At 42.7% G+C, this 16,696-nt stretch overlaps 1 protein-coding gene across 7 annotated transcripts in view; it reads left to right on the plus strand.

Moving 5' to 3' along the window:
* The first annotated feature begins 4,623 nt into the window (after positions 1-4,623).
* The window catches only part of CLASP2 (cytoplasmic linker associated protein 2), a 144,892-nt gene continuing 132,819 nt past the window's right edge, over positions 4,624-16,696 (plus strand). For 4 of the 7 annotated variants that reach the window (XM_053970759.1, XM_053970768.1, XM_053970767.1 and 1 more), the window contains exon 1: positions 4,626-5,477. In XM_053970759.1, coding sequence (XP_053826734.1) covers positions 5,283-5,477 — 195 coding nt within the window. In that variant the 5' untranslated portion in view covers positions 4,626-5,282. Of the gene's footprint in view, positions 5,478-16,696 lie in introns of all 7 variants that reach the window. The other 3 variants (XM_053970743.1, XM_053970750.1, XM_053970809.1) reach the window with 3 other exon arrangements.

Genomic DNA, 16,696 nt, shown 5'->3' on the forward strand with positions numbered 1-16,696 from the left:
ACTATTTGTGATGAAGAGAACTTTTTATCAGAGGCTTTTTAGGGGATTTTTATGGTTCTTTCAGCAATGGGATCACATCCTCTGTGTGGGAAGGGTTTCTCAGAAGGGGAAGTCAATCTGTGGAAGTAGCTTTTCTGCAGCAGTGACTGACAGGCCTGCTACAGGAGATCGATAACCAGGTTGCATGAGCTCTGAGCCTCTTAAGGCTTACTGCTAGCAAAGGAAGGAGGGTAGAGCAGAGCCTAAAACATGCTATATGCTTTCTTATCAGCCAAAGGAACAAAGAGCACCGCATCCTCCCTCCCCAGCCTGCTGGTACGATTCTTGCCTTTCTCAGAACAGGATAATACGTGCAAGAATTGTGCAGCACTCTTGGACGGGCTGGGGGCGTAGAAACAGGTTTGGTGTGCAATTCAGGTTGGAAATGCGCCTCACTGGATTAGTGTCATTTACCTCGGCTCCTGCTGTAATTGCTCTGGTTGCTAGCAAGTCACATTGAGAAGACTGAAGGAAATTTTGATTCTGCATTCAATTACGGGGCTTAGTGGCTCTACAAAATATTATGCATTGTATGAATACACAAGACTAGTGGATTTATGCTCACATGCTTGCATATCAAAAAGAAGATTGCATTCCAAAGGAAACAATCTCCTTAACTGAGAATAAAAAGCTTTAAAAGATCTTTGGCTTGAATGAAAATGCCTTCATTTTGGAGCCTAGCCCACATCCCTAGGTATAAAGTCCACTAGGATTCTGTGAGAATATCTACAATGAAACCATGTCCTTTGCCCAAGCTGAGGGACTGCTCTGGATTCAGTGTTGGAGTGCTACTCCTGCCTTGCTAAAAAAGGAAATGAACATCCAGAAGTTCTATTTCCCAAATCCAACAGCTATTTGTTTGCAGAGCAAAATGTCAACCAACATTTATTGACATCACCAAAAAAAACCAAACCAAACCAAACCAAACAAAAAAAAAAAAAAAAAACAAAAAAAACCAAACCAAAACAAAACAAAAAAAAAACAAAACAAAACAAAACAAAAAAAAACCCAAAAAAAACCAAAAACCAAAAAAAACACCCACATTCCTCTCAGTGCTAGCTTTTAAATGAAATTGCCTTAGTATTAGCAAAACACCTCAGGAATAAAAAGGCTACCCATTTTCTGCTGTTATATCAGTAACAGTACATCAGAACAGTGTACCTATAATCAACAGTGTATCTATAATCAATAGTGTATAAAGGCACTAGTCATGGCAGGTAGTCACAGGATGAAATAGAGTGATTTTTCCTCTGATTTTAATCCTCTGATTTTACAGCAAGGTAATTATTTTCTGCTGTGGTTTTTAAGAAAACACTTATTACGTGAAATGGAAAAAAAAGAAAGGCCACATAGCCCAGCATGACCTTCTGCCCTTAGCATAGCTTTGCAATGCCGTCTTTGAGTTGACAAAATAGTTTTGATATTTCAAGTGCGTGTCTTATTATACTTTACTCTTCCCCCCAGTTTCAATGCTAGTCAACAGCAACTGGATTACCTAATCAGTGTATTTGTTTCTTGAATTGAGAGAATTTCAAAAACGTAGTGCCACGAGCTTTACCCCCTCTTTTTGCTTAGGATTTTCTTTCTTCAGAGATTGAGCTTAACTTGGACTGTAATGAAAAGTGAATTTTATATCACTTGTTTTCTTGTTTTTGTTTTTTTTTTTCCAGATAGTTTGGACAAGAACAGAAATTGTTTCCAGTTGTTAGTACTCCAAGAGTCCAGTAGTATCTACTTAGATCTTTTCTATTTAGCCAATATTATTAGGTCAACAATTACTTTTAAAACTTACATAGCAAGATATTTGCTTTTTAAACATACAACACCAGTGAATCAGTTTCTAGTGCACTGATAAAAAATGTTGCAATCCAGTTTTTCTGAAATTTATTCTTTCACTTCCAGAAGCTTCTTGGGTCCCATTTTCCTAGAAAAGCAACCTGTAATTCCATATCTTCATAAGTGGCAGTGCACACACAAGACAAGAACTATTCAGCTCCATCAAAAAATCCTTTTTTTTTCATAAGTGCACAGGGAAATCCATTGTGAAAACATGATGAGCAGTTCATAATTTTCTTGTAAATTATGATAATAAGGTCAAAATAAATACAGTTTTAAAGGCATCTTTAATCTTTTTAACCATATTCATTATTGTAATGGCTAGGGATTGATAAAACATAGGATCCTCAATTTGCTGCATCTCACCAAAATCAACAAAAGGCTGCTTGTTGTCTTGCCTCCTGCCACGTCTGTGGATGGACAGTCTTTTTTTTTTTTCCCCAGATCAATGGGACAAAAGGAAAGTGGAGAATTCCTGAGAAAGGGATTTGTGAGAATCAGACAAGTAGGAACACTGTAGCACCAATTTAGTTTGGTTTACACTGCTGTGAAGAAGCAATTTGCAGGTGTGGTTCCTCAGTGTAAATCCAGCAGCCAAATGAAGGGAGTATCTCGCTTTCCTGCAGGTTCACTCTTCCCCAGTGTAAGAACTAACAAGGCAAGTGAGACAGCCAGACTCTGCTGTCTTGAAACTAAGCTGAGCTTTCACAACATAAAGGCTCTCTTGCCCATCTATCTTCTAGCTCTCTGCTTCCACTTTATCTGCTCCAACTCTGGTACTTGCTTAACCCCAGAGTGAGAAAATTTAGGAATCTGAATCAACAGAAAGCTAGTTATATGATTTTAAAAAAGGAAGAAAAACAAAAATATTATCTTTCTGAACTGTTTAAGTGAAGATAAATAAAAACTAGCTCTGGTGTAAGGAAGGGAAGAATTGTATACACAACATCAGGGAAGAAAAGGACTGCCTATCAGCAGTGGCCTCTGGTTTAGCATAAGGTGAACCCTCCCAGTATCAGAGGGGCAGGAGGCCAATGTCACTGTTATGCTTCCCATCTTCCGAGTCCCATGCTTCTGTCTGTAGGACTCGTGAGCCAGCCCAGCTCACTGACACTAGCTCTGTCATTTAGCCCATTAAATCAACCCAAGTGGTCAGTGTGTGCAGGGTCTGGGCATGGGGGACAAGAAGGTGGCCAAGTGGAGCACCTAGGGTGGGAGAAGGGGAAGAGTGACCTGTGCTTTCCTTTCCCTGCATGTGAAAGCCATAATCATACTTCAGAAGCCTCAGAGGACAATGCAGAGGGATGGAGAGGACACGACTGCCTCTCCCACCATCAAGGAGACTTGGACCAGTTTAAACTGGCCCTGAAACAACACCTAAAGCCACAGCCCCTCACTTAAGAGTCTCTGTTTTAAATCAAGTGGATTTCTGGCAGTCTGCATGTGGGTAAACCATGCTGGGGCTTTACTTGGTAAATTGCCATCCATTAACTTCTATATGCAGTTCTGGGCTTCTCAGCACAAGAAAGACAAGGAGCTACTGGAGAAATCCAGCAGAGGACCACAAAGACTTTTAGGGGTCTGGAGCATCTCTCTTAAGAGAAGTGACTGCAGGTGCTGGGCTTGTTTAGTCTAGAGAAGAGAAGACTGAACAAGGATCTCATTAATGCAGATAAATATCTCTAAGGCAGATGCCAAGAGGATGGCGCTGGACACTTTTTCGGTGGTGCCCAGCAACAGGAGGAGGAGCAAGGGCCATAAATTAAAACAATGGCCATAAAATATACACAAGAAGTTTCACCTCAGCATGAGGAAGAATTTGTTTATGTTGAAGGTGGAGGAGCCCTGTATCAGGCTGCCCAGGGAGTTCATGGAGTCTCCCTCTCTGGAAACATTCAAAACCCATCTGGATGCATGCCTGTGTTACCTGCTTTAGGTGATCCTGCTTTGGCATGGGGTTGGACTAGATAATCTCCAGAGGTCCCATTCAACCCTAACTGTGGTTCACTAATTTTGTGTAAGTAACAGCGCAGAAAGTCCGGTCGGTTATGCTGGATTTATGGAATAGCACTGAGCACCCAGCCTTGAGCAACTTTGAATTTAATAATCCCTCTCTGGAGTGTTGTCGCACTCCGGGTAAGGAACGCGATTTTGCGAACAGCAACTCAGCAGAGCCAACCACACCGGGAGTACTGGGATGGCTCTACGGTGATCTCCCCAGTTTACACCTGGGCACTGAGCAAGGCGGGAGGGGTTACAGGGCATCGCTGGGCAAAGCTCGGAAGGGGGAGAGAGGAAGGGAGAGCACCCAAGCATCCCAGCACTTGTCATACCTCTTCCCCCGTTCTTCCAGCAGTTTCCCTTTCTCCCCAAGGGCGTCGGACCGCCACAGCGGCGATCAGCAGGGTGGAGGGCGCATGCGCCTCCCACTGCCGCCGGACACGACCCGCAGGGGTCCCAGGGGAGCGCCCGGCGGGAGCGCGCACTGCCCGTCCTCTGCCTTCCTGCTCTCCCGTCCGTCCGTCCGTCCATCCATCCATCCGTCCGTCCGTCCGTCCCGCCGCAGCGCGGGGCGGGAGGCGGGCGCGCGCTCTCCCGGGCGAAGCGGGAGCTGCGGCGGGAGGCGGGGCCGCGCGGGCCACGCCCTGTGTGTCCGCCTGGCGCCGGCCGGGGCGACAGCGGCGGGAGGCGCAACTTCCACGGGACGGAGGCGGCGCTGCCGCCGCACAGCCCGGCGGGGGAAGGCGCGGCGAAGCGTGAGCGGCTCTCTGGGGAACTCTCCCGGCCCGCCCCGGCTCACGGTGGAGGGGAGCGGGCGGCGCTGAGACCCGCTGGGACGAAAGTTTGGGAGGCCGGAGGCGGATCTCTCATGCTCCTGACGCCGCGGCCTCGCCAGTGCCTGTGAGAGGCGGCCCGCAGATCTCTCCTCGGGTGGGAGGAGAGAAGGCAAAGCGAGCGAGGGCGGCAGCACCTTCCCGGGGGACCCCACGAGCCCGTGGCCAGGGTGCTGCGAGCCCCTCCAGCCGCAGCGCCTGTTCTCGAGCTCTATTTCCCGTTCCCCGACGGGGGAAGAGGAGGGGCGGCGGCGGGGAGCCCTGTCGGGCTCGGGATCCCTCGGGACGGCGCGGAGGCGGCTGGCAAGCCCCGAGCAGGAGTAAGCGGCTCCCACCGAGCCCTGCGCAGCGCCGCGTTCCCTTCCCGCCGGGGGCTTCCCCCTGCCGGGGGTGTGAGTGCGCATGGGGGCGGCGGGCGCGGAGCCGGGGCGGGGAGCGCCGGGAGCGGCTCCATGAGGACGGCAGGCCTGTCCGCGCCCCCGCCGCCCGCCCTGCCCTGCCCTGCCCTGCCCGCGCTTCCGACCCTGAGGCCCTCGGCTCGCCTACGAAGAAACTTTTCCGCAGCGTCCGAAGATGGAGCCTGCCGGCATGGATTATTTCTGCGAGCAGGTACAGCAGAAGGACGTGGGCCGCAGGATGCAGGTCGGCCAGGAGCTGCTGGAGTACCTGGGTGACCCGGCGAGGTCCCCCGATCTGGAGCAGGATCAGCAGCGCCTTGACAAAGTGATCGACGAATTAACAGCGTGGGTCAACTCCAGTAATTTTAAGGTAAGGCTGCTCGGCGGGGCTCGGTACAGGAAGATCATGATTCATCATGGTAGGAAGGTAGAGAGCCCCAGGTTACTTTTTTAATCAGGTAAGAGCAGAAGTAAAACTATATTTGTGCCAGTTTTATCCCTCCCCGCACAAAGGGAAATTCCGAAATTTTGGAAAGGTGGTTAATGTTTTATTGTTTCTATCCGTCTGTCCTTAAAGAAGCAGTAATAGGGGTTTTGGTTTTGCCTTTGTCGTTGGCTTGGTGGTGTTTTGGTTTGGTTTTGGTTTAGATTTGAGGGTTTTTTTACGGCATAATGTTAACCACCCCTCCCCCCGGAACTATATTACACACTCGGGTTGTGTTTCTTACTCAGAAACAAGATAACTGATGATGATTTTTCTTATTTTTTTCTCGCTACCACTCCCATTCCATGGTCTCTGTACTTGGGTGTAATGTTTCATGGGGTTGCCATCGTTTTCTGCAGGCCGTGAAGAGTGCTGCTCCACCGGGTTTGTATCACGCTGTGTGTATTTTAGACGATTTAAGGAATAATTGGCTTCTTGGGGTTCCCACTGTAAGTTTAAAGTTGTTTGTAGCGTCTTTAGGTGACTTTCCCGTACCTGGGAAGTTATACAGTATCCTCACGGCGGCCCGATGATGACTCACGTTTCGCTTTTTCCTGTGTGCGCGTGTCTTTTAGATGGAGCCACGGGAAAAGAGCGATCGCTGCCTCACACAGCGTTAACAGTTGCGAGTTGTTCTGACGTCGATCAGCCGATAAGGCGATTGACAGCGCAGTTTTAGTGCCAAGGACAATCGTGTTCGCATTGGCGATTTAAAAAAAAATTTATTTATTTATTTTGAATTTTCCCCTCCCCGCGGTGCGTGTGCACGGTGCGGCAGGCCCGCGCTTCCGCCGCCGGGAGGCGCTGCCGGGCCGCGCTGCGTCCCCGGGGCTCCCGGCCGGGCCAGCTCCGCCCTGCCCTCCTAACGTGATCGGCTCTTTGGACCTTTAAACTCGCTGCAGTGAGCTTGTTCTCGCTTTTTTTTTTTGTATTTTTTGAGGCACAGGAGGAGGGCGCAGAGTAACCTCGAAGGGCAGTACGTTCCTGAAATGGATATATTTTTTTCCCGCCCTCCATTGACTCTAATCTGCCAGCGTTTGCGTGTAGCAACTTCTGAGTTTGAGGTCTGAAAATAATAAAAGCTTAACTCCATTTGCGCATATGATTTATTTACTTTGGAAGCATGTTTGTCAGTAAAGGTCGGGTTAGCTTGAGGAAGTAGCTGGACAAATATAATTTATTTGCCTTTAAAGTCATCATCTGAGAGCAGCTGTTGGTGATAAAATTGATTAGTGCAAAACCTAGACAGGTCTTGAAAAATACTCTTTTTCATTAAGAGGGCCAGCTACTTACTTAACAGGGTAATGTAAAAGTTTCTTCCTGCACTTGTAAAATAACAGAATTAGGCATTAAGACTGGAAATTCAAGTTTCAATATGTGTTTTTCATAGTGCAAGACAATTTGTTTGCTTTTGATGTAAGGTGACAGAGCTCCTGAGCGCTTTGAACTGTAGGATGAATTAGAACTATGCAGTGCTCCACAAGCATCATTTACAAAAGTGAGATTCACCTAGTCCAGCCTCCCTGCTTAAAGCAGGTTCATCTAGAGCAGGTTGCACAGAATCACATCTGGGTGGGTTTTGAGTATCGCCAGAGGGGACTCCACAACCTCTCTGGGCAGCTTGTTCAAGTCGTCTGTCACCCTCAAAGTAAAGGAAATTTTTCCCTTGTATTCAGATGGAACTTTTGTGTTTCAGTTTGAGCCTGTTGCCCTTATTACATGGCTAGATACCACTGGGAAGAGTGATGCAGAATAAGAGCATTACAAATTCTATGAATTTTTAAGATAGCTTGCAAAATCATTAAAGCATTTTTACATCTTCTCTATGTCCACTTACTGGTGGCTCTTTATTGTGTTTCAAAGCACATCACATATATTAGAGCATAGTGTTAGTCACAGGTTTGATCCCTATAGGGCCCATCACTTCAGAGCTGGGCTTGATGATTCTTGTGAGTCCCTTCCAGCTCAGAAGATTTTGTGATTATATTAATGGCAACAGCACAAGATCTTGGGTGTTTTGCTCACAATCAGTACCAGTGTTCCTGGCTGTGGTAGTGACTGCCAGCATGTGCTGCTTCAAAATGAAGATTAATATTCTAGAAAAATGGCATATGTTTTACTTGCATATTTTGTCTCATGCCAGCATAGATGTTACACATTTAAATGTTGCATTCTCTTTTGTTATTACACTCACTCCCTGAACAATAGAAAGTAATGAATGCCACAGACTTACGTGTCTTCTCAAAAAAAAAGTAGTGATTTTTGATTGCTATATTATTTAACATTTTGTTGGTCACCCTTTACTGCAAAATGGATACATAGAGCACTTAAACAATTCTGCTTATCATCTTTCTTTTGTATCTTGCTAAAGGTTTTGCATGTCTCCAGAGTCCTAAAGTAATGAATCCCTCCCAGTCGACATGACTGGTGATATCACAAGTAGTGATAATGGCTGGAGACTCAGAGCTGCTGAGCTAGATGAATTGGAGATACAAGTGAGGAATGCTGGAGGAGTTTTGATGGCGAGCATTATTTCTGCTCATGGTGATGAGTATGGATAATAAGGGGATAAGTAATGTGGCTTGCCCTGAACATGCCATATTTTTTATTCCCACTGAAAGCTCAGTTCTTGCATGCAGTGTACTCTTCTGACTGTATTGAAAGAGGAGATGCATGATCTGAGAACTCTGGTCTAAACTCTTAAGCTGTGCCTATGAAGAGAAAACTTCCTATGATATGCCACTCTAGAAAGTTTTTGGCTCATGTAACCAGAAGGGAAAGACTGGAGGAGTAATAGGAGGGTTGGCTTGGCAGGCTTGATAATGAGTGGGGGAAAAGAGAATAAGCATTCAGTAAACAAGTTGGACTCAGTGATCTTAAAAGCCTTTTCCTAAATGATTCTATAATTCTAAATGTGGGCTAGTTATCAGCAAGGTTGAATTAACTAATCCCCAAAAGGTTTTGGCCACATAAAACAGACAGTGCTTTTGCTGTTCTGAAGTTTGCAGCTCTTTATAGTTATTTAATAAACAACCCGGCAATTCCAAACTGAGAGAGCCGATAGGAAAATTTCTGAGTTCATCTAGCTCACTGAAGTGGAAAACACAATTACTAGCTTGAGTTACTGGTAAAACAAAAAGGTGGGATTAAGAATGTGTTGACTCATCTGCAGGTAGTTCGGAGTTGTAGTGAAAGTTGGTTGCAGAACACAGGGAATGAGAGATGAGTCAGTGTTGAATTACGAGGATTTCAGTTACGATGTCTATGCAGTGACGAATTGGCTTATAAAGACTCTCAAAAGCTTTGCAATGTCAGGGAGTACACAGAAGATGTGCATAATTTAAACTTTTATTTTGTATCTTGCTAGAATGAAAGAATTCCTCACTGAACTGAAAATTGTTTGCTTGGTGATCTGGTTTATTTTGTATTGGTTGGGTGTAATCTCTCTCCTACAATGCAGAGATTTGGATTTTTGGGTGTATGTCAGTCCCTTTACCCCCTCCCTCAACTGTTTTCCCAAGGCCGTGAGGAATAAGAGTAGGTAAGTTGAATGCAAAGTATTAAGATTTGAGTGATAGAATTATTCTGCTGGTATTTGGTCTCAAACTGAAATATTTAGCAATGTCAGGAAATGGGAACAGTGCTATTTTTTCTGTTTGGACTCTCAGGTGAACTTCAAATAGTAAATGAGTTACCCCCATTCTGAGGGTGGTACAGCTGATAGATATTTGCTAGTGTTACTGGGTTAGCCTGTATCTTCATCTATGTATGCATAAGTTTTGTTTAACACATCTGTTATTCTCTCTCATGCTCAGTAGTCACTTGAAATAATTACTAGATTATCTAACTGTGCAGTCTGGTGACTCAAACTGTTCTATGTCTGATTCAAGTCATCTGGAAATCAGCTTTGAACTCCTGCTGAAGAGATGTGGGATGGGGAAATACTGCTTTTCATGTAGAGCTTTGCAAATCTACTTTTGGCTGTTAGTATGTTGTGGAGTCTTTGAAGAACACCAACATGGAACAATTACCCTCATTAACATTATTTTGAGCAATAAAGCTACCTTTTGGTTCTTTAAAGAAGTTGCACCTGATTAGAACTAACAAAAAACTATGACTAAAATGGTGGTAGTTTCTCCAGGTAATTTTATATGAGAAGAGTAATCAGGAGTGTGACTGTGAGTCACTTTTGGGTTTCTTACCTTTGTGGTCAATATCTTAGCCTGTTTTATTCCTCAGCTGCGGTAGAAAAGTAATTAATAATCATTAATTTTATGCCAGAGCAGCAGATTGTTTGCCATGGGAAGAAAATCTGATTTCACTCTATCTCTTTCTGATAGCGTGGATAAACTATTTCTTTTAGGCAAATCCTTGGAATTCTCTTACTCTATGCATCTTGAAGAGAGATTTTTCTGAGGTTTGTTCATCTCAATACCAAATACCAAAAGATACTAAAATACCAGTAATGTTGGTGTTGCATTTTTGTATTTCTTTGGTTTGGCAAGTATTTATTTTGGTTTGTCTTTAGTTCAACAAAGGGCCAGCAGGAGGAGCTTTCAATTTCCAGAAGGGAAGGGAAAATTTGAACTGTAATTTTGCAAATAGGTAAAGACAAGTGGTTAGGATGCTTGTCTGAAGTACTTGTGAAGAGATAGCGGCAGTTAAAACTTGGTTGACCACACGTATGTGTGCGAGGTGGAACCTACGACTTAAAATTATCTGAAAAAAATGGAGATAGTGAGATCTGAAAAAAGAGAGTTCAGAGATAAACGTGGGGTTGGACATTTAATTGCAAATGACTGAAGGCACAAGTGCAGGATGTGGGGGGGGGTGTGTGTATAGCAGACCTTAGGAAGAAAATGTGTGGGTTGTTTGGGATCTGAAACTGAGCACAAGCCAACATATGCTGCACAAAAGGCAAATGCCATAGTGAGTTGTAGGACTGTAAGATGCAAGACAGAGAAATGGAATCAAAGAGGACCCAGCTTTTATTTTCAGTTACTGTGTAGATCCCAGTATTTCCTTAGTCTTTGTTAGCAGATGCTGGTAATTTAAATGTCTTTGTTGAAGAAGAAATGTTTGACTTTGAGCTCTTTGCTGAATTTCATTCCTTTTTTCTTCAATTTCTGTTTGATCTTGGCTATGTGGGAGCTGCTTTCTTTTTTCTGTGTAATGAGAACGTGGTTTGACCTGTCCATGTAGAAATCCAATTTTAGTTTTCAAACTCAATTATTTGATTCCTTCTTGAGTAATAATTACTATTTTTAATGTAATATTTATGTTCTCTTCATGATACATTAAGTGTAATGGAATATTAGCCAAATAATCAAGCAGATCTCCTGAAGACATGGGGCACTTCCAAGAAGTTTTAATTATTTTAATTAAAAGTAATTTTGTCGGGTCTTTCTTTGGGAATGGGGAATATATAGTCACAAAGTCTCAGGCATCTCCTCCAGAGGTGGAATTGACAGTTCTCAGTGGTTTTACAGCTTCAGTTTGTGTTATCCAACCTAACTCTACTCACAACCTAACTCACTCACTCTACTCTGCAGCTCATGGGGCCAGGTGTTCTGTTCTCACTGTTGTTCTTGAGGCAATATGCATTTTGTCAATGTTCAATTCATTTTCCAGTGTTTAGGCAAACTGATTTGACTCATGTTACAGGCAATTTCAGTGCATGAGATCAAATATGTCTGCAGGTCAAGAGGGATAATGGGACCATCACTTTTAGCCTGCAGTTTGATTGACTTGGGTGTGGGTAGAGAGCCTTTCCAATCTCTATGCAGTGTGTAGGAGGAGAGCTGCATCCTTCAGAGCAGAGCTGGCAGCAGTCAGTCTGTGTGAGCCGAGCGATTTTAGCAGCATTGCTGATCCAAGCAGTTTCTGTCCCTGGCTGAGGAGTGGTGCTGGTGCGTCATGCCTGCATTGCTCTGATGGGAACGCTTGTGAGGCTGCACAGCTAGCAGGCTCAGGGAGGAGACACGGCTCAGAAGATGCCTTCCCTTGTTTGTTTGTTGGGCTGGTTCCCTAAAGTGGGCTGCTGTTCAGCTGCATCAATTCTTCTCTTCCCACAGCGGAGGAGCTGGTGCAGAGGTGGGAGTAAGTAGCAGAGAATGGTGGTCACTGTATGTTTGATACAATTTAAATAAGAGGAAATGGGAAAGGAAGTAAGAGACCTTGGGCACAAAAAGAATTAAATTATTTTGAAAGAACTGGGTCCTAAAATTAAGTGCTTCTTTGTTTTGCACCATCAATGTGCTTAGAATGGCTTTCAACTGCGATTTTCTTTGGGGGAAAAAAAGTTGATGTTTTTAAATTAATTATTTATTCGAAAGAGAAATACCATACATCTCATTGTCTTCCCACTGAACCTTGCTTTTAAAGAGACTGTTTGGAAACTTTATCCAGTGCAGCACATACAGTTTTAGCTAGACAATCTCAAAAAAAAAAAAAAAAAAGAGGCTTACAATGTCAAGTGTTGCTGCATCATATACTTTTGGTTTTTGCTCACAGTCCTTGGAACAACATTTATGAAAATTTTTTTTAAATAGATAAGGGAAGAATGTTTAACGCTCATGTGAAGTAAACTGGAGATGCCCCTGTAATGGATGAAGCTGGAGGCAAAACACAAATTTTAGAATACTGTATTGTCCACATAATACAGAACAATTTGGAGATCACACTTGCAGTCTGAATTCAGTTTGAAGATGATGAGAGATTTTGAAATAACAGAAGGTTGTAAACATTTTTTTTTTCTAGTGATCATTTTGAGTGTTACATCAATATGTTCTTCAGAATTGGCTAAATGTTTCTTAATTAATGTGGGCAGACAAGATAGGAAGCTAAAGTTCCCAACTTGGGGAAAGGGCATTAAAGCATATTTCCTTTTTTTTTCTTAATAACCGCTAAAATTTTTATGAGAGCACTTCGCTTGCTTGTTCTGGCTACAGTGCAGGAGAGGTCAGCGTAACAGGGACATCCCAGAATTGTGCCTGTTGGGAGGTCCCGTGAAGAAACCAAGCCTTTCAGTGCAGAAACACACTTGTCACTCTCTAGATAAATCCGAGTGATTCAGTCAGCAATCCTCTGGTAGTGTGGTTGCTTGCACTGTGTCACTGAAATGCTTTGTGGTTGGCCATCACAGGAGAACTGTGAAGGGAAGGTTTTCAGAAGTTTGATAGTCTATACCGCTTTTGAGACAATGAGGTTGCAGCTGATGGGTAGTTTTAACAATAGCAAAGATGGGATACTTAGGAGAATCTTACCTTGTAGCCCAAAGTATAGTTGCAAAACATAATTTTCAAGGCAGTAGTCTTGTGTTACTAGGTAGAGGGGGCTCTGCATTTGCTAATGCACTTGGGACTCCAATTGTTGAGCTTGAAGACTTTGTTAGATACCAGCAACTCTGCTCTCTCCTTGCAGTGTGATGTGATATGTGTTAAAAAAAATCATACTATTGGAATTGGAAGTGTGTCAGTAGTGCTCTTGAAGGTGAAAGAAGCAAGAGAATGGAAATAATGCTTGCTTGTCAGCTAAAATATCTACAGTATAGATGATGTGTGTGGTAGCTTCAGCAGCTGGGACTGCAGTTTTGGCTTCTGTCAGCAGAGGCAGCTGTCCAACTGCTGCTGAGTGGCAGGGAGAATGGAGTCTAAAGGTGGCATGGTTGAACCACAACAGGTTGAAGAAATGACCCAGAAAAATAGAAGCCTCCTTCTGCTCATGAGGCCAAGGGCATGCTTAAGTATCTGCAAGCTTTTGAGTTAAGGGAGGGAATGGAGTATGAGTAGATATCTGCAGAATGGGGGAAGTGGATAGAATTGGAGTGAGAAACAGTAAAGGGAGCAAGAAGTGTGGAATAGGGGAGCCAAATTGTGTCCTGAAGGATGAGTAGAGAGAACTAAGAATATGCAACTTGAAGAAGTGAAGTACAAGATACTGCATGAACATAAATATTTTTTCACATTGAGCTGCTTGCAAGGTTCTTGAGAGTATGAGAATTAAAAGTGTACCTTGTGTCTTGGCTGACAGTACTTAAAAAAAAACTATCCCATGAAGTTTTGCATATATCTTGTTCCAACAGTGCAACACTGGAACAATGCTTGCTCTTGCAGGGCGTAGTTGTTTGGCATGCTGTGTCCTGTTTGTCAGTAATTGTTAGTGATACCATAGCTGTCCCCATGGTGACAGGAAGTCCAATGCCTTAACTTCATTCTTTGGAGTTCCAGATAGGGACCTCCATAATTCCCCCATTAGATTCTCATGACTAGTTCACAGATCCCCTTCTACAGAATCCATATTTCCATGTACAGTTCAGAGATCCTATGACCAAATTCAAGGGCATTTGTATTAAGGTAATTTGGCAAGTAGAGATGTTTTCCTGGTAGTGTCCTGCCCCTAGCTGTCCCCCACAGGGATGGGCAATTACAGAATCACAATGAAAATAACAGTAAGCATGCATGGTTATCCATGTATGGTTTGAAGAACAGTATTTCTTTTTCTAGCAGAAAACTTATGTGCCTGGAAGTTGTCCACAGAAGGGCAGAAGTGCTGGAAAGTGTGTGCAGAAGGAGAGCTGGAAAAGGAACAAGCTTGCAGAGCAAGAATAGGCTCAATTACTAATCACTGGTTCTATTCATAATCGTTTTTTTGGTTAGAACATCTTGATTTCACAAAAGATCTGGTCTTTTTTTATCCAGAACAGATAAAGTATTTCTCAGTTGGTTTGGCAACTTTGTTGTGATCTGAGAAGTCAAGGATGGGCTTAATAGTGGCTTGTTAAAGAATAGCAAATAACCAACTCCAGTTCAAATGTGCCTAAATTTCTTTTTCCCTATGAACTTTAAAAGCACTGTTTAAACGCTTCAAACAATGGTGAGCTGATGAATCAGTCTCAACATACAAAGGCTCTTTCTAGACAGCAAGCAAAAGGCTTAATGAATGCAGAGTAAGAAACAAATCCATTGATTTTAATCCCAGAAGGCATTCATCCTTTATTGGAGCTGCTGGGGAAAGAGCAGTGATGCTGGTGAAAGGTTTTTCTGTTGATAGTGGAGGGCCTGTGTTGGTAAATGGTCCCACACAGTGCCTCAGAGCTTGGAACATGTTAGTTGCAGGTCTTCTGCAGAACCTCTTAAGTTCTGCCTCAACTTACAGTTAATTTTTTTTTTTTTTTTTTGGAATGCTGTTTATATGAGCCTGTATAAATTAAGGACTCTTTCTGAAGTGCTGCTTGAATACTGCACAGGTTATACCTACCAGGAGATGCTGAAGCTTAGAGCATTGTGTATGAGAAGAGAGAAATACTAAAATTGATTTACAAAACCAGCAGGTGGTAGTTCACTTGCTATGCTCTGTAGTTCTGTGGTTCAGCTGACTTGTTTTGTGATGTGGAATGAAAGTAAATTTTGTACCTAGAGCAGTTTCCCATTACTTCAGCTTGCGGCTGAACATTCTAACTCTCCAGTTATTGTGGCTTTTCATACCTGTTACCTTTTCAAAGTTGCAGACCACAGAGAACTTTACATGAAGTAAAGCTCATGCATGTGTGCTTTACTCTTAAGTTTCTGAGTTGCTGTTCTTCATGAGAGTAGAAGTCTTCAAGATAGATTCTGAAAAGATAATGAAATGTGTGGAGAAGAGAGACACTTTTTAAAATTTATCTTTGCAGATGAAAAGGCTCCTGTTTGTGCAAAACACTTGCATGGAAAGGTACTTTAAAATTGCCAGTGCAAGTCTCAGGTGGGGTTTGTAGTCAGGATACACAAGCATAGGAAAGCTGTGGATCCAGAAGGAATTTATTTCTTTCAGACACTGGTTTTTAGATGGAGCTTTTGGCTATGGTTTCATATTGCTTGATAAGCTGGAAAATAACATTAAAGGAAAAACCTTGTGGAAAGCCTTGACATTATCCTAAGAGCTAATTTTGTTTTGTTTTGTTTTGTGGTTTTTTTTTTTTTTTTTTTTTTTTTTGTCCAAGTAAGTTACCAGTTATAATATTCTGTTTCCTTAATCTCTAGATAGTTACTTGCTGGCAATATATTAATTTAAGCTGGTGACGCCATCCACTAATATATGCTATCTTGTATTTTAGTATGTAATACAATTGTGTCCAGGTAAGTTTTGGAACAGATATGAAACTGTGAACTGAGTTTTATATCTCCTTTTTAAAAGAACATCTGTTGTACTAATACTGAATTTATTAAAACCAGCTTAATTGTGCAGTTGCTTCTAATTCTAGACTTTTTGTGGACCTTATTTTTCTAGTTTCTTATGGAACTAAGGCTCGTATGATGCTGTGTGCGTGGGCTATATGTATCACATGCATATTCAGTCAAATTTTTTCTTCTGGCCTTCTGCCTAGTGTGGACAATTGTGACAGATAGGGATCTTAAGGAAACAGAGGGGTTCAAAAAATACAGATACAAATGTTATGAAAATAAACAGCTAATAAAGGAGAGGAATTCTAGTCATGAGTTCATTGGGAAAAATGTGCAGTGCATGTCTTACTAGAAAATAAAGAGGAGGAAAAGCTGTAAGCAATGCCCAAGCTTGAGGAGGTTGTTCTTTTGACAAATGGTTATTCCATTTGCACCTTCATGGTCAGCAGCAAATTGAGGTAACTACATGTTGTGAAAATGCAGGTTCTGTTGTACCTTATGAGCTTTTGTAGGAAATACAGAAGGAAGTCTTGGAATAATATGCAGGATAGTAAACAGCAAAAGTGTCCCGACTTCTTAAAATAATTTAGTCGAACTGGAATTCTGTGGTTTTGTTTCTATATTAATAGGTATTGTTGTCTCATCTGGTTTCTGTGCATGGATGGAAAATTCCTCAAAACTCAAGTAGTATTTTGCATTTCCTTTTTTTTTCCTCTTTTGGTTTAGTTTTTGTTTCAGTTTTTTTTTCTGTTGTTGTGGGTTGAGTTGGTTTTTATTTTGGTTTAGTTTCCCTTGTTTTGTTTGGTTTGAGGGGAGTTCTTAATGATTTTTTTGCTGAGCAAATGGAAAATTAAGCTTCCCTAGCTTAACAAGCAGGTGGAAAAATGGTCTAGTCTGGACCACTAGGGAAAGCAGAATTAGCTTCTCAGCTATTTTTTGGGGGGA

This window comes from Vidua macroura, chromosome 1, assembly GCF_024509145.1.
Source record: "Vidua macroura isolate BioBank_ID:100142 chromosome 1, ASM2450914v1, whole genome shotgun sequence".
Taxonomy (NCBI): Eukaryota; Metazoa; Chordata; class Aves; order Passeriformes; family Viduidae; genus Vidua; species Vidua macroura.